Source organism: Bubalus kerabau, chromosome 14 (assembly GCF_029407905.1).
Source record: "Bubalus kerabau isolate K-KA32 ecotype Philippines breed swamp buffalo chromosome 14, PCC_UOA_SB_1v2, whole genome shotgun sequence".
In the NCBI taxonomy this organism is placed as follows: domain Eukaryota; kingdom Metazoa; phylum Chordata; class Mammalia; order Artiodactyla; family Bovidae; genus Bubalus; species Bubalus kerabau.
This window is the reverse complement of record NC_073637.1, coordinates 33,264,093-33,289,335: the sequence shown is the minus strand read 5'-3', so window position 1 is coordinate 33,289,335 and position 25,243 is coordinate 33,264,093. Positions and strand designations below refer to the sequence as shown.

General features: G+C 37.8%; 1 protein-coding gene across 3 annotated transcripts in view; it reads left to right on the top strand.

Annotated features, from left to right (window-relative positions):
• The first annotated feature begins 2,619 nt into the window (after window positions 1-2,619).
• PPP1R42 (protein phosphatase 1 regulatory subunit 42) overlaps window positions 2,620-25,243 on the top strand; it is a 45,331-nt gene continuing 22,707 nt past the window's right edge. For 2 of the 3 annotated variants that reach the window (XM_055546154.1, XM_055546156.1), the window contains exons 1-5: window positions 2,620-2,784; window positions 13,854-14,071; window positions 15,199-15,365; window positions 16,616-16,754; window positions 18,251-18,382. In XM_055546154.1, the coding sequence (XP_055402129.1) occupies window positions 13,943-14,071; window positions 15,199-15,365; window positions 16,616-16,754; window positions 18,251-18,382 (567 nt within the window). In that variant the 5' untranslated portion in view covers window positions 2,620-2,784; window positions 13,854-13,942. The remainder of the gene's footprint in view (window positions 2,785-13,853; window positions 14,072-15,198; window positions 15,366-16,615; window positions 16,755-18,250; window positions 18,383-25,243) is intronic. The other variant, XM_055546155.1, reaches the window with a different exon arrangement.

The window sequence follows — 25,243 nt, the reverse complement described above, 5'->3', positions numbered from 1 at the left end:
AGTCGGACACAACTTAGCAACTAAAGAATATAGACACAGACATAGATATATTTCCTTTCAGACATTTAAATATATATATAATATTTCCACAATTGAGCTCATACTCCTTTTACAATGACATATGAAACTGCTATAATACAAAGATTAACAGAGCAACTGGTTTTCAATGAGGCATTGCTAAACATGTTTCTCATAAAATAATGTTAGCAAATTCCATGAGGGCTACACAGAGGAATAGGATGGCCCTGCATATACTGCCAGATCTATTGTTCCCAAATAACCTTTAAAATAGATAAGAACAACCTTGGTTTGTGCTGTAGTGTTTTAGCCATATTGTTCTGATCATTCTTTTACATCATCATATCCTTCTGTAGCTGTTCATTCACTTAGATACCTTCCTTCTACAATTCTTTCCCTAGCATCTGAATCTAATTTACTGGTTTTTGAATCGCTAATTATTTGTTCTTCTCAGAACAGATATTACCTCTGACACATCTTTCTCTGATAACTAGCTTTGCTTCCCTTTTCCATTCAAACTAGCTGGCTTCGTTATTAACTTATTTGTCCCTTCTTTCCTCCCTCACCACCAGTTATGACTCCATGGTTTAAATGATTAGCTCTATTCTGGAAACTACTGAACCTCTCACCTCACATTTAACGTGTGTAAACGAAATTCATCCACTTCTGCCCAAATTACTTGTCACCCTCTCCAGTATTGTTCCTTTATCCTAACTAACATCCAGGAATTATCTCCAATTTCTCCCTCCCCTTATCCTATCCAATCTCTCTTTATTAAATCATGCTTCAAGATGCCTCCTAAATTTGTTCGTTCCATGTCACTTTCTTTGCCTTAACCCTAATCCAGACCAACACTATTTCACAACTGGACAATAGCAACAATGTCCTGAATGGGGTTAGGACATCTGTCCCTATCCGCCTGTCCCTCTTTCTAGGCTACTCTTACTAAGACAGTCAGTGAAACATAAGGAGGGGAAACCTTTGCTTGAAATTAGGAGCTCAAGGCTAAATTCTCTCTCTGCCACCTCAGATAACACCTTCAGCATATTTCTTTCCTCTCTCTAGGTTCTGAGAATTTCCTTATCTGCAAAATGGTAAGTTGGACTGTTCACATGGGCTCCAAGCCACCTGGTAATTCTAACAATCTTCTACTCTGACACTTCTTTGTTCAGAACAGCAATGACTTTTCCACTGTACTCCCACCCTAAAGATCAGAGCTATTACAGTTTTCCAGCTCGTAGAGTCCTTAATGCAGATTGCTCACTTTACCAAATCCCTAATGAGCCCCCTTTCCAAGAAACTGCCCACAAAGTGGAGACGCGTGAGCAAAGCAGAGACATTACTTTGCCAACAAAGGTCAGTCTAATCAAAGCTATGGTTTTTCCAGTAGTCATGTATGGATGTGAGAGTTGGACTATAAAGAAAGCTAAGCACAAAAGAATTGAAGAACTGTGGTGTTGGAGAAGACTCTTGAGAGTCCCATGGACTGAAAGGAGATCAAACAAGTCAATCCTCAAGGAAATCAGATATTCATTGGAAGGACTGATGCAAAAGCCAAAACTCCAATGCTTTGGTCACCTGATGAGAAGAACTGACTCACTGGAAAAGACCGTGATGCTGGGAAAGATCGAAGGCAGAAGGAGATGGGGACGACACAGAGTGAGATGGTTGGATGGCATCACCAACCTGATGGACATGAGTCTGAGCAAGCTCCAGGAGTTGGTGATGGACAGGAAAGCCTGGCTTGCTGCAGTCCATGTGGCTGCAAAGAGTCGGACACTACTGAGCAACTGAACTGAATGAGCCCCAGTCTTTCCATTGTCAATGTCAGTTTCTTGTTCTATTGTTTTTCTTCTCCTTCATTTGTACATTATGTATTTTCTAAATACTTGAGGGTGACTGTTAAGGTACAAGGCATTTTGCCAGGTCCTGGGAATGGCAAGGTAAAAGGTAAATAATCTTAACCCCCAAAGAATTTACTATCTTATTGGAGATATGGGTAACAAACATATTGTAGTGTGTTTGTGCTATACTAAAGAAGTTACCACATCCCAGTGGTCGGGGGTGGGGGACGGATAAAAGTATCACTTAATAAGACTGAGAACCTATGAAGGCTTCAGGAAAAAAAGAAATGTGTTAATTCCAAGCTGATTCCTTGAATCTCAAAAGGCAAAGTCAGAATTGAGGAAAGGATAAATTTTTTTTTAGAACAGGGCATACAGGGCCAAATGCCAAACTGTAAATACTGAAGAGAGCAAGAGACAAGCAGTGAAACTGGTCATTATAAACGGACTGGACAGTCACCCTGAAGAGTTTGGATTTTATCAGAGGAAAAGTGAAGTATGGGCTACACTTTCAGGCAATTCTTTTCCTGCCCTATTTTTGGGGAAACGTAGTAACAGCACTGAAACATTCAAAGCGGATGGCAAGGAGAATCCAGTAGGGGGAAATGGTGACCTGCCAAAAACTGTTCTGGTCCACGAAAACAGTAATGTGACCGATGCTTTACGGCCTCATTCCGCTAACCGACATCCACTCGGACTCTGCCTCGTGGATACCCATCAACCCCCGGTTGCTATGTCACAGAGGAGGGAAGTCGGCGCATGGCCACAGAGGAGCGCGCTTCCGGAGACCGAGCGACATTTCCCGTGAGCCGCGTCCGACCAGGAGCGTCTGTCTGGTTGCTCAGCAACCGCACCAGGAAGGAGGCTGGCACCCGCGATATTTACCAAACCTGAGTTACCGACCTGGCGCGTCCCACGAACGGTGAGATGCCTTCTGAGGCGAAGTGTGGGAACCGAGGAGGCCCTAGAGCCATGTTTCTCAAACTTGCCTGCCTGTGAGACTTTCCTGGAGCACTTGTTAAAATGCGGGTTCATAACCCTTTTCTCCAGATATCTAGAATTTCCAGAAAAAAGTCTTCAAGTCCGTATTTCAAACCGAGGGTTAGAATCAGGCAAGGTTGGGAAACACCTCTAGGATAGGGAGACAAGGGTGGAGGGGTAGCCGCGAAGCTGAAGGAGAGGGATCTGTGGGTTTGAAAAAGGGAAAGCCTCATAGCTGGCAGTATACCGCTTCTGAGTTTGGAGCTACCTAAGGGAAATACACAAACCGAATTCAGAAAGGTCCCCTGCATCTGGCCTAGCCTGCTGGAGCCCAAAACGATAAAAGTCAAGGGGTCTACTAAAGTGGATTCCCCAAGCACTTGTAGTAGAGCTGCTGCTGCTGCTAAGTCGCTTCAGTCCTGTCCGACTCTGTGCGACCCCATAGACGGCAGCCCACCAGTCTCCGCAGTCCTTGGATTCTCCAGGCAAGAACACCGGAGTGGGTTGCCATTTCCTTCTCCAATGCATGAAAGTGAAAAGTGAAAGTGAAGTCGCTCAGTCGTGTCAGCTTTTACCATCTGAGCCACCAGGGATGTTAGCTTAGACCTGCTCTGCTACATGGAGAAGGAAACAGCAACCCACTCCAGTACTCTTGCCTGGAAAATTCCATGGACGGAGGAGCCTGGTAGGCTACAGTCCATGGGGTCACAAAGAGTAGGACACGACTGAGCAACTTCACTTTTACTTTAAGCTGTCCCCACTAGTGATCTGGAGAGATAGAGACATCCTATCAAGTGGATGCCTGAGATAACAGAGATATATAGCAGGGATAAATTATGAAAAAGCAGTTTACAAAACTTTAGAAAATAATGAAACTCTTTTAAAAGAAAATCAGGGACATCTCACAAATGTTGACATAACTATTTTTATTATATTGTTCTGAAGTGTATTCTAAATCCAAACTAGGTTCAGTTTAAACTCCTGAAGCTTATAATTTCTCTAAAACAAACTATAGAACCAGTAAAGGTCGATATTCTATTCAGGAGATCAATGGTGGTGTTTTGATGAAACCAAATCCTCTCTTGCGGATCTGACTGCTACAATGCACATTGTTTTGAGTCAACAGTCTCTATTATTGTGTTACTGGTTGATTCAATTCTCTCCCTTTCCATATTCAAACCCTTGGAAAGCTTGCCTATGACTTGTTGATGAGGTCCATTGGCCTTCCTCTGGTTTAATATATACTTCACTTATATATGACGTTAGCCTCTTTCCTTTTCTAGTTCTCTGAGGAAATTAATTTCTGTACAAATACCAACTTGTGCACTGGAATGTAAAGACAAAGTCCATTTCTAGCATGGTCATCCATGAAGATTCAGATGATCCAAAATTTATGTTTTAGCCCAGGTTAGAAAACAGAGCCTGAAGGAAAAACTCATGTGATAACACTTTTTCAGGGGTTGTAATCTCAGGGAAGCAGGAAAGAGGCAGGAAAGGACTAAGAGATAGAAGGAGAGCAAATTAAGAGAGTGTATAACCCAGAAGAACACCACATATTTTCAAAGGGACCTTTTGAAACCGATGTGTCTCCTAAAAGTCCATGGGGGGAGGAAGGGAGAAGTCATTCATGGCGCCTGTCTCCCATTAGTCAAAGTCACTCCCAAAGGACATCACTTTCTTCATAGTATAGGGCTGCTCCTGCATGGCCACCTGTATAGCAGTCTCCTGCCTCAGCTATAAGGGAAAAACCTTGGGTTGTATAACTTCTTTACGATATGCATTTTTACCATAATTATCAGTGTAAAAAGTGTATTTGAAGTTTCTAGAAAAGTTTCTAGAATTTTAAGATATGGGCTAAAGAAATCATATTTTTAAAGTATTTAAAATATTTTTAAAACAGTGCATTTCAACACATTAGGTACGGAGAATATAATTCCTAAAAGAATGACATTTACAATATAAACAAAAATATTTGATCCCTAAAAATTACTCAAAAAAAAAAAAAAAACACCTCATGTGTGGCCTTAATTAGAAAATTATAAAACAATTGAAAGTCATTTAAAGAAACATTCTAAAATGGAGACACATACCATAGTAATGGAAAAGATAATTCAGAGAGATGTTGTGTGCATGCGTGCCTGCTCAGTTGTGTCTGACTCTTTGAGACCCTGTGGACTGTAGCCCACCAGGCTCCTCTGTACATGGGATTCTCCAGGCAAGAATACTGGCGGGGGTTGCCATTTCATCCTCCAGGGGATCTTCCTAATCCAGGAATCAAACCTGCATCTCCTGTGTGTCCTTACATTGGCAAGTAGATTCTTTACCACTGATCCGCCTAAGAAGCCCAGGTGTTAGTGCTTCACTAATTATTTCTAAATTCAATGCAATTCCTAATAAAATTCTGAGAAGATTTTTTATGGAACATGATAAGTTGATTTTTTTTTTACATGAATATGAAAGAGTTAAGAAGGTGAGGATTCCAGAACTGCAGCAGAATAGGGAGCCTAAACAGCAGCTACATGGGTAGAACATGTCCACTATAACTATTTTAGAATGCTGGAGTCTGCTGAAGGCTTACAACTTCCAAGGAAGAATTAGATGATAAACTGCATAAAATGTGGTTCATTTCGGTCAATTTCAGATCTTACCTCTACAATAGCTACCCATCCCCCAGACCCAACCCTGTGCAGGAAGTTGGGCAGGGGTTTCTGTAGCATCTTGCACACAGCTTACAGGCACCAGGTGGGCAGAAAGCACACTATCCACCAAATATTGAGGATCTGCCCTCCTATCACTGACTGCTGCTTCTGGTTACAGAGATGCAGACAAAGAGGTGGCACCTCTCCCCACTATTACAAACCCCACTCCCTCTGGCTGAAATGACTTTCAGGGGGATTTACAGGGCTACTGCCTCCCTTTCCTGGAGAAGGCAATGGCACCCCACTCCAGTACTCTTGCCTGGAAAATCCCATGGACGGAGGAGCCTGGTAGGCTGTAGTTCATGGGGTCACTAAGAGTCGGACACGACTGAACGACTTGACTTTCACTTTTCACTTTTCTGCATTGGAGAAGGAAATGGCAACCCACTCCAGTGTTCTTGCCTGGAGAATCCCAGGGACGGGGGAGTCTGGTGGGCTGCCATTTATGGGATCGCACAGAGTCGGACACGACTGAAGTGACTTAGCAGCCTCCCTTTCCACTAACTTCCGTTTATTTTTCTCTTTTTTCCTTTTTTGGAACAAGACATTAAAACATTAGGGCATTCAAAAGCAGCTGCACATAAAGGGAAAACCAGAAACTGCCCTGTACATGCCAAGAGAAAGGTTTCAGACTCAGGAAACACCTGAGAAGACCTAAGTTTACACCTCAGGCTGATCCCCAGCACAGAAATAGTCTGTAACAATCAAATAACCAAAACAATAACAACAAACCATAAATTCTAGAGCAGGAGGAGAATCTGATTTTAAGAGCTACAATATTATTAGATTAAAATGTCCAGTTTTCAACAACAAACAAAGGTATACAAAGAAACAGGAAAGTATGATCTATTCAAAAATAATCAGAGATTGTCCCTGAAAGAGACCTGATGGCAGATATACTAGACAAAGACTTAAAAACGACTGTATTAAAGATGCTCAAAAAAACTAAAGAGGTAGAGAAAAGTCAAGAAAATGATACATGAACAAAATGGAGATATCAATGAAAGGTAGAAAGCCTAAAAAGGAATCCTGGAGCTGAAAAGTACAGTAACTGAAATGAAAAATTCATGTGTGGGTTTCAAAGGCTGATTTTAACAGGCATAAGAATCAGCCAATGATCTTGAAAAGAGGACCATGAAAATTATTGAGTCTAGGAATAGAAAAAGAAAAATACTGAGAAAAGTGAACAGAGTCTAAGGGACTTGTGATACAGCATCACGCAGACCAATATATGCTTTGTGGGAGTCCCAGAAAGGAGAGCGGGAAGAAAGAAAGACAGAAGGGGAGAGAGGGAGGATTGAGCAGAGAGAATGTTTGAAGAAATAATGGCTGAAACCTTTCCTAACTTGATGAAAAACATGAATCAAAACATGCAAGCAGCTCACTGAACTCCAAGTAAGATGTACTCAAGACACCTGACACTGAGACACATTATAATCAAACTTTCAACAGACAAATCTTAAATGCAGCAAGAAATAACTCATTACATACAAGGAACCCCTAATAAGATTATCCACACATTATTCATCAGAAATGTTCAGGTCAGAAGACAGTGGGCATATATATTCAAAGTGCTAAAGAAAAAAAGAATCCAGTATTGGCAAAACTGTTCTTCAAAAGTCAGGCAAAAATACATTTCCAGGTAAATGAAAGCTGAGGGAGCTCACTGCACTAGACCTGCCCTGCAACAGGGAGTCCAGCAAGGTAAAATGAAATAACGCTAGTGATTTGAAGATAGTAATTCGAAGCCATATGAAGAAACTAAGATCTCAACAAAGGTAAATACATGGACAATTATAAAAGCTGGAATTTTTGTAACCGTGGTTAGTAATTGCACTTTTTCTTTTTCCATGTGACTCAAGAGACTTATATATTTTAAAACATGAGTCTAAAATCTAGTATTATTGTAACTTTAGTTTTTAACTCTCCATATTTTATTATATAATTTAAGTAACTAATGTATTCAAAAGAATTGTTTTAGGTACACAGTGTATAAAGAGGTAACTTTGTGACATCAACAATCAAAAAACGTAGGGCGAGAGCTATAAAGGAACTGAGCTTTACATATTATTTAAGTTGTGCTTAGCTGCTTAGTCATGTCTCACTCTTTGTGACTCCATGGATAGTAGCCCATCAGGCTCCTCTGTTCATGGGATTTTTCAGGCAAGAATACTGGGACGGGTTGCCATTTCCTCCTCAAGGGGATTTTCCCGACCTAGGGATTGAACCCATGTCTCCAGTGTCTCCTGCATTGCAGGCAGACTCTTTACCTCTGAGCCATTGGGGGAGCCTCTTTATTTAAGTTAAGCTGGCACATATTCAAATTAGAGTGATATAACTTTAGGATGGTAAATGTAATCCCCATGGTAATCATAAAGAGAACAGCTCTGGAATATACACAAAAGAAAATGAGAAAGGAATTTAGTTTTACTACAAAAAATCAATTCAACAAAAAATAAGACAGGAAAGCAGAAAACAAGGGGCAAAAAGCTATAAGGCATATAGAAAATAGATAACAAGATGACAGAGACAAACATTTATGCACCTCATGAGAAGCCATCAAAATATATGAAGTAAAAACTGACAACTGAAGAGATAAACAGATAATCCTACAGTACTAATTGTAGACGTCAATATTCTGCTTTCAGTAATGTCTAAAACAACCAGACAGAAGTAAGGAAATAGAGGTTTAAAATAACATCATAAAATAACTGGGTCTAACGGACACATGTTCCACCCAACAACAACAGCACACACATTTTTCTGACATGCACATGGGACATTTTCCAGGATAAACCATGTTAGTCTACAAATTAAATTCTGATAGATTCTAAAAGATAGATGTCATACAAAGTATCTTCTCTAACCATAATAGTATGAAGTAAAAAATCAGTAACAAAAAGAAAATTGGAAAATTAACAACAAGCAACACACATATGAATCAAAAAGGAAATCACAAGAGAAATTAGAAAATACTTACAGATGAATGAAAATGAAAAACACAACATACCAAAACTCATGGGACACAATAAAACTGATACTAAGGGAAATTTATAGCTATAAATGCTGACAGAAAAAAACAAGAAAGATCTCAAATCAACAGGCTAACTTTACAACTAAAGGAACTAGAAAAATAACTAAGGCTAGTAGAAAGAAGAAAATGATGAAGATTAGAGCACAGATAAATGAAATAGAGAATATAATATAGAGAAAACCAATGAAACCAAAAGCTAGGTCTTTGAAAAGATCAACAAAATTGACAAACGTTTAGCTAGATAGACTAAGAAGAAAAAAAAGACACAAAGAACTAAAATGAGAAATGAAAGTGGGGACATTACTATCAATCTACAGAAATGAAAAGTATTGTGAGAATACTATAAACAACTGTATGTCAAAAACTGGATAACCTAGATTAAATAGAAAAAAAATACTAGAAACATAAAACCTACCAACACTAAATCACAAAGAAATAGAAAATCTGAATAGACATGTAACTAGGGAGGAAATTGAATCAGTAATCAAAAATCTCCCAACAAAGAAAAGCCCTGGCTCTGATAGCTCCACTGGTGAATTCAACCAACCATTTTAAGAAAAACACCAAACCTTCTCCAAGTTTTCCAAAGCTCTGAGGAGAAGGGAACACATTCTTACTCATTCTGTGAGGCCAGCATTACTGTGATACCAAAGTCAAAGATACTGCAACAAAAGAAAACTACACATGTATATGTATGACTGGATCCCTTTGCTGTTCACCTGAAACTATCACAACATTGTTAGTTAAATCAGTTATACCCTAAACCAAATAAAAAGTTAAAGAAAAGAAAAAATTAAGAAGATGCAAAAGCCTGAAAAAAAAGAAAATTACAGACCAATATCCCTTACAAGCACTGAAGCAAAAACGCTCAACAAAACACTACCAAACCAAATTTAGCAGCATGTTAAAAAGATTATACAGCATGAATAAGTGGGATATATCCCTAGAATACAAGGATGGTCAACATATAAAAACTGATTTACATAATATTTTATATTAACAGAATGAAAGAAAAAACAGATAATACAGAAAAAACATTTGACAAAATTCAACAACCTAAATTTTCACAATAAAAATACTCAACTAACAGTAATAGAAGGAAACTACCCAGACATAATCAAAGCCACATATGAAAAACTCAAAGTGAACATCAGACTTAATAATGAAAAATTGAAAGCATTTCCTCTAAGGCAAGAATGCTCACTTTCAACACTTATATTCAACAGCACACTGTAAGTTCTAGCCAGAAACATTTGGCAGGAAAAAGAAATAAAAGGCATCCAAAATGGAAAAGATGAAGTAAAATTATCTCTGTTTGCAGGTAATAGGATCTAAACTATAGAAACGCTAAAGATTATACATATACATACACACAAATGTTAGAACTAATAAATGAATTCAGCAAAGTAGCAGGATAAAAAGTCAACAAATATCAGTTGCATGTCTATACACAAACAACAACCTGAAAAGGAAATTTTTTTTTTAATTCCATTTACAGAAGCATCAGAAAGAATAAAACACTTAGGAATTAACCAAAAAGGTGAAAGATTTATACACTGCAAACTATACAACACTGCTGGAAAATAATTTAAGAGACAAATAAGTGAAAACATATCCCTTCTTCATGGCCTGGAAGACTTAATACTGTTAAGATGTCAATAATACCCAAAGCAATCTATAGACTTATTGCAAGCCTTATCTAAACCCCAGTGATGGGTTTGTGTGTGTGTGTGTGTGTTTAGGAAATAGAAAAATGCATCCTAAAATTCATAAGGAACTCAAGAAATCCAAATATCCAAAACAATTTTGAAAAAGAACAAAGCTAGAGGACTTGTACTTCCTGATTACTGCAAAGTTATAGCAATCAAAACAGCATGGTACTGGAATAAAGACAGACATAAACCAATGGAATAAAATAGAAAGAAATAAGTCCTCACATATACAGTCAAATGATTTTTGACAAGGGTGTCAAGATCATTCAATTGGGAAAGGACAGTCTTTTCAACAAATGAAGCTGGGAAAGTTGTATATCCACATACAAAGAATGATGTTAGACCCTTATTTAACATCAAATCAAAGATTAACTCAAAACAGATCAAAGACCTTAATGTAAGACCTGAAACTATAAAACTCTTAGAAGAAAACAAAGAGAAAAAGCTCCACAATACTGGATTTGGCAATGATTTCTTAGAAATGACATCAACAAAACAGGCAACAGGATAAAAAGTAGGCAAATTATTATATTTCATGAAAATATTTAAAATTTGTGCTATCAACAGAGTAAAAAGACAATACAGAGAATGGGAGAAAATACTTGCAAGTAATATATCTGATAAGGAATTGATATCCAGAATATGTAGAGAGCTCTTAAATCTCAAACGGGCAAAGAACATGAAAATGTTTGTAAATCATACATCTGATAGGGGTCTACAACTCAATAAGAAAACAATCTGATTAAAAATGGGCAAAGGACTTGAATACATTTCTCCAAAGAAGATAGGCGAATGGCCAATAAGCACATAAAAAGAAGCTCAACATCACTAATTAGGGAAATGAGTATTGAAACTACAATGAGATACTACCTCACGCCCATTAGGATGGATACTATAAAAAAAATACAGATAATAACAAGTGTTAGCAAGAATATGAATTACTGGAACTCTTGTGCAGTTGGTTGTAATGTTAAATGGTAAAACTACTGTGGAAAACAATAGCAGTTACTAAAAAAATCAAAAGTAGAATTACCATATGATCCAGCAATTCTGCTTACAATACATATACCAAAAAGAATTAAAAACAGAATCTCAAAGAGATTTTTGTACATCCATGTTCACAGCAGCATTATTCACAATAGTTAAAACACAGAATCAACTCAAATGTCCATAGATGGGTGAATGGTAAACAAGATCTAGTACACACATATCAGATCAGATCAGTCGCTCAGTCGTGTCCGACTCTTTGCAACCCCCTGAATCACAGCACGCCAGGCCTCCCTATCCATCACCAACTCCCGGAGTTCACTCAGACTCACGTCCATCGAGTTAGTGATGCCATCCAGCCATCTCATCCTCTGTCGTCCTCTTCTCCTCTTGCCCCCAATCCCTCCCAGCATCAGAGTCTTTTCCAGTGAGTCAACTCTTCGCATGAGGTGGCCAAAGTACTGGAGTTTCAGCTTTAGCATCATTCCTTCCAAAGAAATCCCAGGGCTGATCTCTTTCAGAATGGACTGGTTGGATCACCTTGCAGTCCAAGGGACTCTCAAGAGTCTTCTCCAACACCACAGTTCGAAAGCATCAATTCTTCGGCACTCAGCCTTCTTCACAGTCCAACTCTCACATCCATACATGACCACAGGAAAAACCATAGCCTTGACTAGACGAACCTTTGTTGGCAAAGTAACATCTCTGCTTTTGAATATGCTATCTAGGTTGGTCATAACTTTCCTTCCAAGGAGTAAGCGTCTTTTAATTTCATGGCTGCAGTCACCATCTGTAGTGATTTTGGATCCCAGAAAAATAAAGTCTGACACTGTTTCCACTATTTCCCCATCTATTTCCCATGAAGTGATGGGACCGGATGCCATGATCTTCATTTTCTGAATGTTGAGCTTTAAGCCAACTTTTTCACTCTCCACTTTCACTTTCATCAAGAGGCTTTTGAGTTCCTCTTCATTTTCTGCCATAAGGGTGGTGTCATCTGCATATCTGAGGTTATTGATATTTCTCCTGGCAATCTTGATTCCAGTTTGTGTTTCTTCCAGTCCAGCGTTTCTCATGATGTACTCTGCATATAAGTTAAATAAACAGGGTGACAATATACAGCCTTGATGAACTCCTTTTCCTATTTGGAACCAGTCTGTTGTTCCATGTCCAGTCCTAACTGTTGCTTCCTGACCTGCATACAAATTTCTCAAGAGGCAAGTCAGGTGGTCTGGTATTCCAATCTCTTTCAGAATTTTCCACAGTTGATTGTGATCCACACAGTCAAAGGCTTTGGCATAGTCAATAAAGCAGAAATAGATGCTTTTCATATACTGGAATATTATTCAATAGTAAAAAAGGAAGGAGGTTCTGACTTACATTACAACAAGGATGAACCTTGAGGACATTCAGTTCAGTTTAGTTCAGTTGCTCAGTCGCGTCTGACTCTTTGAGACCCCATGAACTGCAGCACGCCAGGCCTCCCTGTCCATCACCAACTCCCGGAGTTTACCCAAACTCATGTCCATTGAGTTGGTGATGTTGAGGACATTATGCTAAGTGAAATAAGCCAGTCACAAAAATAAAATATTATTCCACTTATATGAGGTTCTTAGAATCATCAAAGTCATAGAGACAAAGTAGAATGGTGGTTGCCTGGGCCATGGAAGACAGATAAGTATAGGGAGTTCTCGTTTAACAGGAATAGAATTTCAGTTTTACAAACTGAAAAGAATACTAGAGATAGACTATGGCAATGGCTGTACATTATAAATATATTTAGTAAAACTGAACTGTACACTTATAAAATGGTAAAGATGATAAACTTTGTATTTTATCATAATAAAAAAATTGGAAAATAAAAGAAAAGAGTTAGGAATCAAGAGTAATCAAGGTGGAGAGATACTATTAAGCAGAAGCTATATTTTTTTAATGTAGTAAAATGTATCAAGAAATTTTTTGTTCGTGTTTTATGCTTTTTGTAGCATATAAGTTAACTCCTTCCATATCCCAATTTTAAGAGAAAGACCTGTATTTCCTTCTAAATATATTAAAGTTTTGCTTTGCACATTTTGGTCTTATCTAGAAGTATTTTCACCACTGTCCGATGAATACACTAAAGGTTTTCACACCGTGTGTTCTGATTTTGGACACTACGGTACTATGGTACTAAGGTACTATGAAAAAAAGAGCCAGGAGGCCTGGTCTCATTTTCAACTGTCACTAACTTGATTGGTTTGAGACAAATCTCTGGCCCTTAATTTCTTCATGGGAGAACACTAAATGATACTGAGGTCTTTTTCAACTCAGAGAGAGAAAAATGATCCATCCACAATAACAAGTCAACACTAGGGAGAGTAAAAGATTTAAAAGTAAAACTGAATTTGCACTGTAATTTAATTTAATTTTGGTGTTTTATATCTTTTTATGAAAAGAATTAAAACTATAAACTTAGAAAAAACATAACCCTAAAACTGCTTGTGAACTACTTTATCAATAGTTTTATATATTAAAAAGTCAAAGTAATTTTTCCTAAATTGCTGTGTACATAATACTCCTTTTTTTCTTTGCTTTTTAGAAAGTTGGGCATTAAACAATACTTAAACTGCTTCCTAACATGGTTATCAGAAGACAGCTATTGCCAAGAGTTTGATTTATAGAGAAGTCATGGTTCGACTGACTTTGGATCTAATTGCCAAGAACAGCAATCTTAAACCCCGAAAAGAAGAAAACACTCTACAATATCTGAAGAAAATAACTCATATAAATTTTTCAGATAAAAATATAGATGCAATTGTAAGAACTCTGAAATTATTTCTTATTTTTATATAATTAGCAATGTAAAGTATAGAAATTGGTATATCCAACTAGTTCCCAAGATGTGGCTGTATTTTAAAAGATCTTAACTTAATGAAAGCTGGGATATTTTTTAGCAGAATTTCACTCCTACCTCTTGCCTACTTACTCTAACTCTACCACAACACAAAAAATGATAGACTCTTTAAAATATCTTTAAGTATTTTCTTACCTTCAAAAGTAAGTAGTGTTCATTTATATAAAGACATATAAAAAAGAAAGAAATTGACTTTAATTCTTTCACATAGAAAAACCAAGGGTGATGTCCTTTCTCCCTTTTTTTTCTAGACATAAGTGTTAGTCAGTCAGTCCTGTCCAACTCTCTGTGACCCCCTGGATTGTAGTCCACCAGGCTCCTCTGTCCATGGGATTCTCCAGACAAGAATACTGGCGTGGGTAGCCATTCCCTTCTTTTTCCTGACCCAGGGATTGAACCCAGGTCTCTCATATTACTCCGGCAAATTCTCTACCACCTGAGACACCAGGGAAGCCCCCTATACATACTATACATATAGTCATATAGTTTTACAATAATGGGTCATATTGAATGTACTGTTTTCATTTTTTTAATGAGATCTACAAGATATTACTAAAGATATTAAAAGGATATTTAATGGTGTTCCCTTCAATCGCATTATTATAGCTTATTAATCCACTGTTCTTGAATATCTAGATGATTTCCAGTGGTTTTTCAATATTCCAAACCACACAGTTTATTTCCAATCCTACAGAAAGATTAAGCCCTGATTCATAATGTTGAAGCAATAATTGGTTAGATGCTTTAACTTCCAGAGGAGTCTAACTGTTTCCAAGGAAAAGTGCTTGCACTGGGAAAATCTTTCTTAGCAAAAACAATTTTATTGATAAGGTTACAGAATACTAAAGCCTAGAACTAATATTGTAAGCATTCTGGTCTTATTTTGACTGATCTAAGAATGGGGGAATTCTGTTCTTTTATATTAACCTTAATGAAATGTGTAGAATGATTGAGTGAAAAGCTTTCTTGAAAATGACCCTCTAAGTTTTCATAAGAAATTAAGTATGATCTGTTTTTGTTTTCCTTTTAGGAAGATCTCTCTCTTTGTAAAAATCTTAGTGTTTTATATTTGTATGATAACCGCATTAGTCAAATCACTAACCTGAATTATGCCACCAATCTGACCCACTTATACCTACAAAACAATTGTATTTCATATATAGAGAACCTCAGGTCATTAAAGAAACTGGAAAAACTGTAAGTGCTTTTATTTCTCAGTAATGTAATTGTCATCATTACAGTAATATTTTTGCATGCAAGCATTTCCTTTATCTGTCCCATTTTTATTCCTCTGCAGTATTACTGTTATATATGTAATACTTGATAATTTGTATTCTGTAAGCCCTGGTATGCTTCTTTTGCAGGAGGGTGAGTTGTCTCAAGGGCTTATAGGGATATCTAAAACATGCTTATTTAGGCTCAACTGGTGAAAAAAGTGTCCATGGAACCCAAATGAGTTCTGTGCCTTTCAGAATCACACATCTCAAAAGGGCAGGGTCATAGAACTGATAATGTTGATGTAGATTTGACTGTAAAAGGCATTACTGCCTATGATTTTAATTAAACAATGGGGCCCAGTGGATCCAATTTCCCCATATTGGAAGAACTATCACTGCTTTCCAAAAAGCAGGCCAAGGTCTCAGAATGGGGGGAAGAAGTAAGGTGGGAGATGCTTATTAAAACTTCATATTGCTGTATAAAACAGACACACAAAAAGGATTTACTATGTAACACAGGGAACTATGTTCAATATCTTCTAATAACCCATAATGGAAAAACAATCTGAAAAAAAAAAAAAAAAAAAAATATATATATATATATATATATAATTGGATCACTTTGCTATACACCACAAACTAACACAATACTGTAAATCAACTATATATCAATTTTAAAAATGCAGATTTCTGGGTTCCAACCTAGGTAACCAAATCAGAATCTCTGGCAGTTAGGCTCAGAAATCTTTACTTTTAAACCTATAACCCAGATAATTCTTATGCACTCTAACACAAGAGGAGCACTGATAGACAGGACTAGTCCAGTTCTCTTATTTTAAAAATGAATATTTCTCAGAATCAATTAATTGTAAGAATCAAATAAACAAACCTTTCACTGATTTAATACAAAAGAACATTCTGCATGTACAGATGACCTTTGACTACTGAGGTTTTTCAGTAGAAAACACTATAGAGCTGCATGGTCCATGGTCCAGTTGGTAGATCTGCAAATATGAAGTAATCAGGGATAAAGAGTGCCCACTCTAAGTGATATGCAAATTTCACTACATGAAGGTCAGCGTCCCTAACCAGACCCCATACATACACCCAATATTCATTGGTAAACTGTATAATTTTCAAATAGTTCAATGATTTTGTTATGTTTTCATCATACACATAGACCATGATGTCTCAGAATGCCTACTTAAAATTTTGTTTTATATTTTGCAGATATCTGGGAGGCAATTATATTGCTGTCATAGAAGGCTTAGAAGGACTAGAAGGACTAAGAGAGCTTCATGTTGAGAGTCAGAGGCTTCCCCTTGGAGAAAAGCTCGTGTTTGATCCAAGAACCCTTCATTCTCTGGCAGTAAGGCTGCATTTGAGTATTCTGACAAAGACTATAGTGACCAATGGTTATAATGAAAAAAAAAGGAAGGTGGTGAAGGTTTATCTGGACATTGTACATACTGTGCATGTTTATATGGTCAGTTGAGAATTTAAGGGCAAAAACTAATTTTTCCTACATAATTTATTTGGCTGCTCTGGGTCTTAGTTGCAGCACAGGGGATCTTAGTTGCGGCATGGGAAATTTAGTTCTTCCCTGTCCAGGGATTGAACCCCGGGCCCCCTACATTGGGGCTTCCTTGGTGGCTCAGACAGTAAAGAATCTGCCTGCAATGCAGGAGGCCTGGGTTCAATCCCTGGGTGATGAAGATCCACTGGAGAAGGAAATGGCCTACCAACTCCAGTATTCTTGCCTGGAAAATTCCATGGAAGGAGGAGCCTACCAGGCTACAGTCCATGGGGTCACAAAGAGTCAGATACAACTGAGCAACTAACCCTTTCACTTTCCCCTACAATGGGAGCATGGAGTCTTAACCACTGGACCACCAGGGAAGTCCTGGGTAGTGCTTTAAATTGGAAAAGAAAGGAGTGACCTGATTTCTAGCCTATCCTCCCTACTCTCCTACAGAAACAACTATATTTCAGCTCAACCTCAGCTGAACCAAGCAGACTTACCCCACTGTGGGGATGGCTAGTTCTATTACAAATTGCCACTGAAAACACTTTTGCTTGCTCATTTTGGTATAGATTCAGGCAGATTCTGAAATCCTATATGAAAGGAATACTTTTAAAGCTATACTTCAAGTCCTGAAAAGTATCAGGAAGTATCTTCTCTAAAGGTGGGATACTTGAGTGAGTTGTCTCCATCTTGGTAGAGAATTCTGGGCCTTAAGAGTTTAGATGCCTCTGACTTAGTGTTGCTCTATTATATACTTATGTCCTCATTAACAGCTGATTTTGAAGTTCTTGTTAATTGGTAATTATTATTTTACCTGGCTCCTGAACATACAAATTACCAAGAGAAAACTATATGGAGAGATACAGATAAAAGTACAAAGAAGATATTCTTTCAGTTCTTGATCATGTTTCCTATTTAGAAAAACAAAGATGAAAACTGTTTCTCCCTAATCTTAGTGATATTTAACACAGAAGGATAATTTGCTTAAACTAAAATAAGCATTTTTTCTACAATGTGTTATTTGCTTATTGGGACATCTTTTTTCTCTCTTTCCTTCTTTCTTGGCTTCTATCTATAAATTTCTCTCATATCTTGGAAGAGAAAAATCAGATTTATGAAGGAACTTTAGACAAAAATAGTAAGTTACATTATAATTACCATAGTCCTAAAAGTTTCATCAGAAAAAGAAATGGCATAAAAACAAAACTTCCAAGGATTTTTATTTTCTTGTCTAAAGAGGAAAACAGGCTGAACTGATCAATTAAAAAATTTTTCACAGATTAGGATTTCTGGTTTCTACATATAGCATTTAAGTAGATTATTTATTAATCCTAAATTAGTTCCTTTTCTTACAGAAATCCCTCTCTATATTGAATATCAGCAATAATAATATTGATGACATAAGAGACTTAGAAATACTGGAGAATCTTAATCAGCTCATAGCAGCTGACAACCAACTTCTGCATGTGAAGGTAAGGTAAAGAAAAAAGTTTTCAATATTTACATGAAATTGTGGTTGAAAATACTTATTTTACTATAGCTATAAACTTACTTTTAAAACTATTCTAAATTTGTTCTAAAATTAGTTCATTAGTCTTTACTTTGTAATGTATTTATTTGCATAATTCTGCTCTTACCTGATTTTCTCTTCCATACCCCAAGATCTCCATCCCTCACCAACAGACAGATGTTTCTCTGAGAAGGAAGTATATGCTTTTTCCACTCTATGTTATTTTTCTATCAAATGCTTCCCTCTAAATACTTTGCTGTCAAAGGTCCGTATAGTCAAAGCTATGGTTTCCCCAGTAGTCATGTACAGATGTGAAAGTTGGACCATAAAAAAGGCTGAGTGCCGAAGAAATGCTGCTTTTCAAACTGTTGGAGAAGACTCTTGAGAGCCCCTTGGACTACAGGGAGATCAAACCAATCAATCCTAAAGGAAATCAACCCTGAATATTCATTAGAAGGACTGATGCTGAAGCAGAAGTTCCAATACTTTGGTCACCTGATGTGAAGAGCTGACTCATTAGAAAAGACCCTGATGCTGGGAAAGATTGAAGGCAGGAGGATAAAGGGATGACAGAGGATGAGATGGTTGGATGGCATGATCAACTCAATGGACATGAGTTTGAGCAAACTCTGGGAAATGGTGAAGGACACAGAACCCTAGGGTACTGCAGTCAATGGGGTCGCAAGGAGCAGACACAACTGAGTGACTGAACAAGACACTAGATTTCTTGCCTCTTAACTCTGATCTCCCAATGAATGAGTTTCTAGTAACTGTAACTAGAAGTGAACTCTCTCCTTGCTGCTCCTCCAAGGGAAACACCTGTTATCTTTAATTTATTCTAATTTGCACTAGCTATATTCTGGTCATATTATGCCATATCATACCACATTCATTTATTTACTCATTCATTCAAACATGTATTTGGCATCTACATGTTTGCCAGGCATTATACTACTCCATGTAGATCAGAAGAAGAAAGAGTACAGGCCCAGGGAATAAAAAAAAGTCAACAAGTGATCAGACTACAATGTGGTTCTGTTTTCATAAGTATTATAGTATCACTAACTTAGCCTAGGGCTAGGGAAGACTTCCTGGAACCAGTCATTTGTGAGCTGAACCACTGCCAAGACCTCATAGTTTCTGGTTTGGCAATGAGGTGACTGTGATATAATTCCTTTACATAAGACCATAGGAGGAAGAATAGGCTTCTTTCCCCCCATAAATAGAACTCTTGTTTCAAAAGCACTTACAGAAAAAAAAAAAAAAGCACTTTCAGACAGCTATCCGCTGACTCTAAAACAGTTATTCCTGGTCTTGTTTCCAAATTTAGCACTATTACCTTGCTCATCTCATAGCCACTGTAGTTGTTCACTTGCTAGGTTCTGTCCAACTCTTTGCAACCCCATATACTGCAGCACACCAGGATTCCCTGTCCTTCACTATCTCCCAGAGTTTGCTCAGACTCATGTCCATTGCATTAGTGATGCCATCCAACCATCTCATCCTCTGTTGCCCCCCTTCTCCTCCTGCCCTCAATCTTTCCCAGCATCAGGGTCTTTTCTAATGAGTCGGCTCTTCACATCAGGTGGCCAAAGTGTTGGAGCTTCAGCTTCAGCATCAGTCCTTCCAATGAATATTCAGGGTTGATTTCCTTTAGGATTGACTGGTTTGATCTCTTTGCTGTCAAAGGGACTCTCAAGAGTCTTCTCTGGCACCACAATTCAAAAGCATCAGTTCTTCAGTGCTTAGGCTTCTTTATAGTCCAACTCTCACATCCGTACATGACTACTGAAAAAACCATAGCTTTGACTATATGGACCTTTGTTGGTAAAGTGATGTCTCTGCTTTGTGATAACTACTGTTAGCAGTAGGTAATTACTAAAATAAATATTATTCTACTACAAATGAATTCCCCCAAATATCAAAATGCCTTTAAGAGCAAGGACTTTTTGTTGATTTCAGGATGCCCTAGAGCTCAGGCCAGTGCCTGGCACATAGTAGACACCTACTACGTGTTTATAAAATGAATGAATACAATAACAATTTAAAATATTCAACCATCTGGGGAAGGAGTGCAAATCATTTAGTAAGTTCCAAAGGCTGAGATACACCAGAAGTTGCTCTTCCTTCCCATAGAGAAAAGATATTCACAGTGTGAGGATGAAATCTCAAGTTCTTTTCCTTCCAGCAAGAAGATACACACAATTAAAAACACTTAGACACAGCTTCTTGGATGTCTGAATACAGACTTGCCTAGGAGTCATTTGGAATGTGCTTTTATGGTCATTTTAAATCATCCTCCAAAGGCTTAGTCAAAGGGCAGGAAGGTTAACATCAGAATATTAACTTAGTTCTCTTTATATATTCCTGGGATCAGCATCTCCATTTTTTGGCTTTAATTTTTCCATTCTTTATACTCATTGATCGAAGTTGCCCCAAAGCTGCTGACATCAAGCCCTGTGCCATGGGAGAGAAAGCTCAATGTGCCATACATAAAGTCACTGACATCCATCCTAAGAGTCTTCAACAACAGACAGCTTTGTGCCATGGGGAAAAAGAAATGTACATCATTAGAGAATTCTAACCAAACCACTATAATTACCGATGGCTTTTAGCACTCAAACCAGCTGTCTTTATTTGGACACTGTAGGTTCCTCAAATGCATCTACAGAAAATACATGAAATAAAAAAAGGAAAAAAATAATGGTCCCTTAGGATGGTTGCATAAGGACCTGGAGGAATCTGGGCAAATAGCGTCTGTCCTCCCTGCTATTTGGGATTTCATTTACCTTCCCTCTCACCCACAGCTGCCACGGACTCCTTCCCCCAAGATCTTCTAGCCCTGCCAGCATCTCTCCTATTCCCTAGTCCAAAGTCCAGGCAGAGACTCCGGGTGAGGGAGACGAGGTGCGGGTAGAAGAATAGAGGAAAAAACAAAATAGAAGATAAATCCTGTCTCTCCATTCTATGTCTGCAGCACTGCTAATCAGCAGAATTTTCAAAATAGTTCCATATAATCTCTTGCTTAAAACTCTTGTTCTGCTTCTCACCTCAGATCCATTCATTCATTCAGGCATTCACTATTTCTTCTTTTTCATTCATTCAGAACACCTACCATGTGGCAGCACTTGCTAGACAAAGGGGAAGACAATAGTGAGCAAAAAAAACCCCCAAAAAACAGATCCAGTCCCTGAACTCAAAGATCTCTCAGCATTGAGAGGAAGAGAAACATTAAGCACATAACTATCCAAAACATAAGTAAAATTGTACCCCAGGCAAGTGCTATAAAGGGAGCAGTATGTCGCTCTGAAAGCCTATAACTAGGGGAACTACCTTAGGGAGCTGAGTGAAGGCTTCCCTTAGGAAGGCAGTGCTGAGCTGAGCTCTGAAAGAACAGAATGGCTTACCAAGTAAAGAGAATAACATGTGCAAAGGCCCTGGGTCAGGTAAGAGTAGGACCCAGGGAGCCTGCAAGAAAAGCCATAAAGGATGCAGTCAAGTAGGGTAAGTTGCTTCCAAGAACTGAGACAAAGAAAGTACAAAATTGTCAATGTATGGCTCAGTGGTAATGTTAGTGGTGCCTGATCAAACGCACCAGGTTGTAAGAGTGCCCAGTGACTGACGAAGCAGAGAAGGTGACCAAGACCCTTATAATTCCAAGTGTGGTCCTAGAACCAGCAGCATCAGAAGTGCAGAATCTCAACTTCTGCCCCCATACCTACTAAACCAGGACCTGCATTTAAATAAGAACCCTACATGATTCATAAGGACATAAAAGTTAGAAAAGACTTGGTCTGGACTACTATTTAAGGAAGTGTAGTGATGGTGGGTAAGAGATAGGATAAAGCCCAGAGGAGGCGGAGAGACTGGAAATCGAAGAGAAGGATGATCCCAAGAGTAGGAGGCCTGTGGAGAGAGGAAGGGATGAGAGAACTGATTCATTTGGGAAAAGAGGTAGGACTTTTCCTTTGCTGATAAAAATTGGAAAAAGGAATGGAAGAGGAAGTGTGAGACCAAAGGTAGAAAACTGAGAAAACTCTATGCTAGATGACCCAGTTCTCTTTAATAAAAATGGTGGCAGAATCAATCACTGAGGAGGAGAAAGAAACATTTTAAGCCAAATAATAATCCATACTTTAGAAACTCCCTTTTTTAACTCATAGAGCTCTAGTTTAAATATTTACTTTTGACTAGTATTTATTTGCATTTTTTCCCCGGTAACTCTTTTAAATAAGAATCAGACAATGGAGACTTCCTGGCAGTCCAGTGGCTAGGACTCCATGCTCCAGATGCAGGGGGTCTGGGTTCAATCCCTGATCAGGGAAATAGATGCCACATATAGTGCAACTAAGAGTCTGCATGCCACAACTAAAGATCTCCCATGACTCAACCAAGACCTACCACACCCAACTAAATAAATACTTTTAAAAGAATGCAACAATGTATTAACCATTTATAATAAAACCTGGATTTCTGCAAGTAACTTGATGAGCCATGAACTAGTAAAAGGCCAACATTATATATCTTGCTGATACTATTAAATCAAATAAATATCATGGCTGCAAAAATGTATAACAACTTGAAAAAAAGTTTAATCTTTACCTTCAGTTTTTATGTCTGCAAAGTTTGCTAAGTCAATAAAATGATCTGAAAAGTTCATCTCCCAGTCAGATATATCAGTCAGTGATTTACTTCATTAGTTTTCTGATGCCCATTTATCATGAGGTAAAGCATCTTAGAATGAACAGTGGAAATCAAAAATTTGACGTGCTTGCCTTTTATAAAATATTTGACTTATAAGATACAAACAAATAAACCACTATGGCCTGTCATGTATTTCCAGTTTCTAATTTATTCAACCTCTGCTCAATATTGATCCTGACAAGCAAAGTAACTCAAAAGATAAATTTATTCACTCCACAGTTTAGTCAGGAACAAGCCCAAAATTATAGATTTTCCCAGGCAGATGATGACAGGCAGTCACAGGGATGACAAATGGCTGTCTTTAGATTTAGTTAGGACAGTTGGGCTAGACGTTTCCAATAAAGATTGGCGCATGCTGGTCAAATACAGGTTCGTCAGTGGCCATCATTAATTGCAGCAAGAGCACTGCCAGGCAGCACGCTCCTATCCTAGAGCTTAGACACCAACCCTGCATGGGAAATAAAATCAGCTCCTTAGTATTTTGCAGCACTCCTCTAAGTGATAGCATGACATGATCATTTATCATACCGAGACTGTCCAGAGAAGTGTTTGCTCCCTTTAGCAACTTACTGAAGGGCACAAAAGTGAAAGCATTTTATGAAAGACAGGAAGGCAATGCACAACCAGAGCGTATCCAAAGGGTAATCATATTTCAACACAGGATTAGTTTAGTCTTAAATAAACATACACTGGGAGGAGGAGTATGCTGAGGGCCATTTATCAAGTGATGAACAATTAATAAAAACATACAGGACTCTTTATCCATATAAATTTTAAAGTTTTTTTATTGTTACTATAATGGGCATCATCTTCAACACAGTACAAAGATGCAATGCATAGTTCCATCCTTCCAGAGGTTTTTAAACTAAGAGAAATATAATGAAATTCTCACAGAAAATAATTATGGTTATATCAAAAGCTGTGGAACAAATGCTGAGAAGAGGGCATAACCCATGACCCAGGACTGAAGGATGAAATCAGAACTTTCGAAGAGAACTTTCTTTAAAGGCATCAGTTACTTGTCAGTGGATCAGAACCTGACTCTCTCTTAACGTCACTTTTTCTCTGTGTTGACCAAAATTAAGAGAGAAGTAGCTCAGGGGTAGCAGGGCAGACAAAGAGGCAGAGAAATAACACAAGTATTCCCTATCTGCTCTGCCTCACACACTTGACATGCCACAGCAACGAATCCTCTAATTACCCTCACTTTATAAACGAGGTCACAGACTTGCCTAAGGTCAAATAGTAAGAAGCAATGTCAGAAAGTTTAGGATTGCTTGTACAATTGCTTATAAAACTCCTTGTATTTTTCACATAACTTATTTATTTGAATCCATCGGAGTCTAGCACAGAAATTAACCCGTAACTCAATACATACCTGATGAATAATGAAGTAAGCAGAACTAGAAATACTACTTTATATGGGAAGACATTGGTCTCTGAAAGATTAAAGTGCTCTGCAGTGGGTTCTGAAAACCCAGCTGTGCTTCTAATTATCCCCCAAAAGACAGCATTTCTTCATGTAGACACAGGCACCTATCTGGATGTTCCATTTTTGTTACCTCCTTTTACAGTTTTGGGAGGATATTTAATATGTAGAAGGGACCTGCTACCAAAGCTTCATGGTAAATATATATTCTAAAGTCTAAATAATAAATATAGTCTTATTATATGAGATTTTTTTCCAAAAATGGAAAAATGAAATATCTAAGCAACAGTAAACATGGATCAAGCAAAGAATAAGGTGGAAGATACAAATAGTTAAATAGATATACAATGCTAAATAGTATCAAGCTTTGAAGGTGAGGAAATGCTATGAGGAATAAAAATACCAGCCAATGCATTAACAATTACTTTCAGCTTAGAAATTAAGAATATGTATGTATAATTTGTATTCCTAACTTTTCCCTTATAACCTATGATAAGTTTGGTCTTAGCCTGAAGAAAACAAAAGAATCATAGGTGTTTGCCTGCTGCTATCCTCTGGAACTTTTATTAACTTTGTAATTCTCATACTCATATTCTAATGAAAAGCAGTCCTCTTGGATATGCACAATATCATATGTATACAGCAGTGCTCAGAAAACCAAAAGCTCTCCACAGAATTAGTTATTATCAG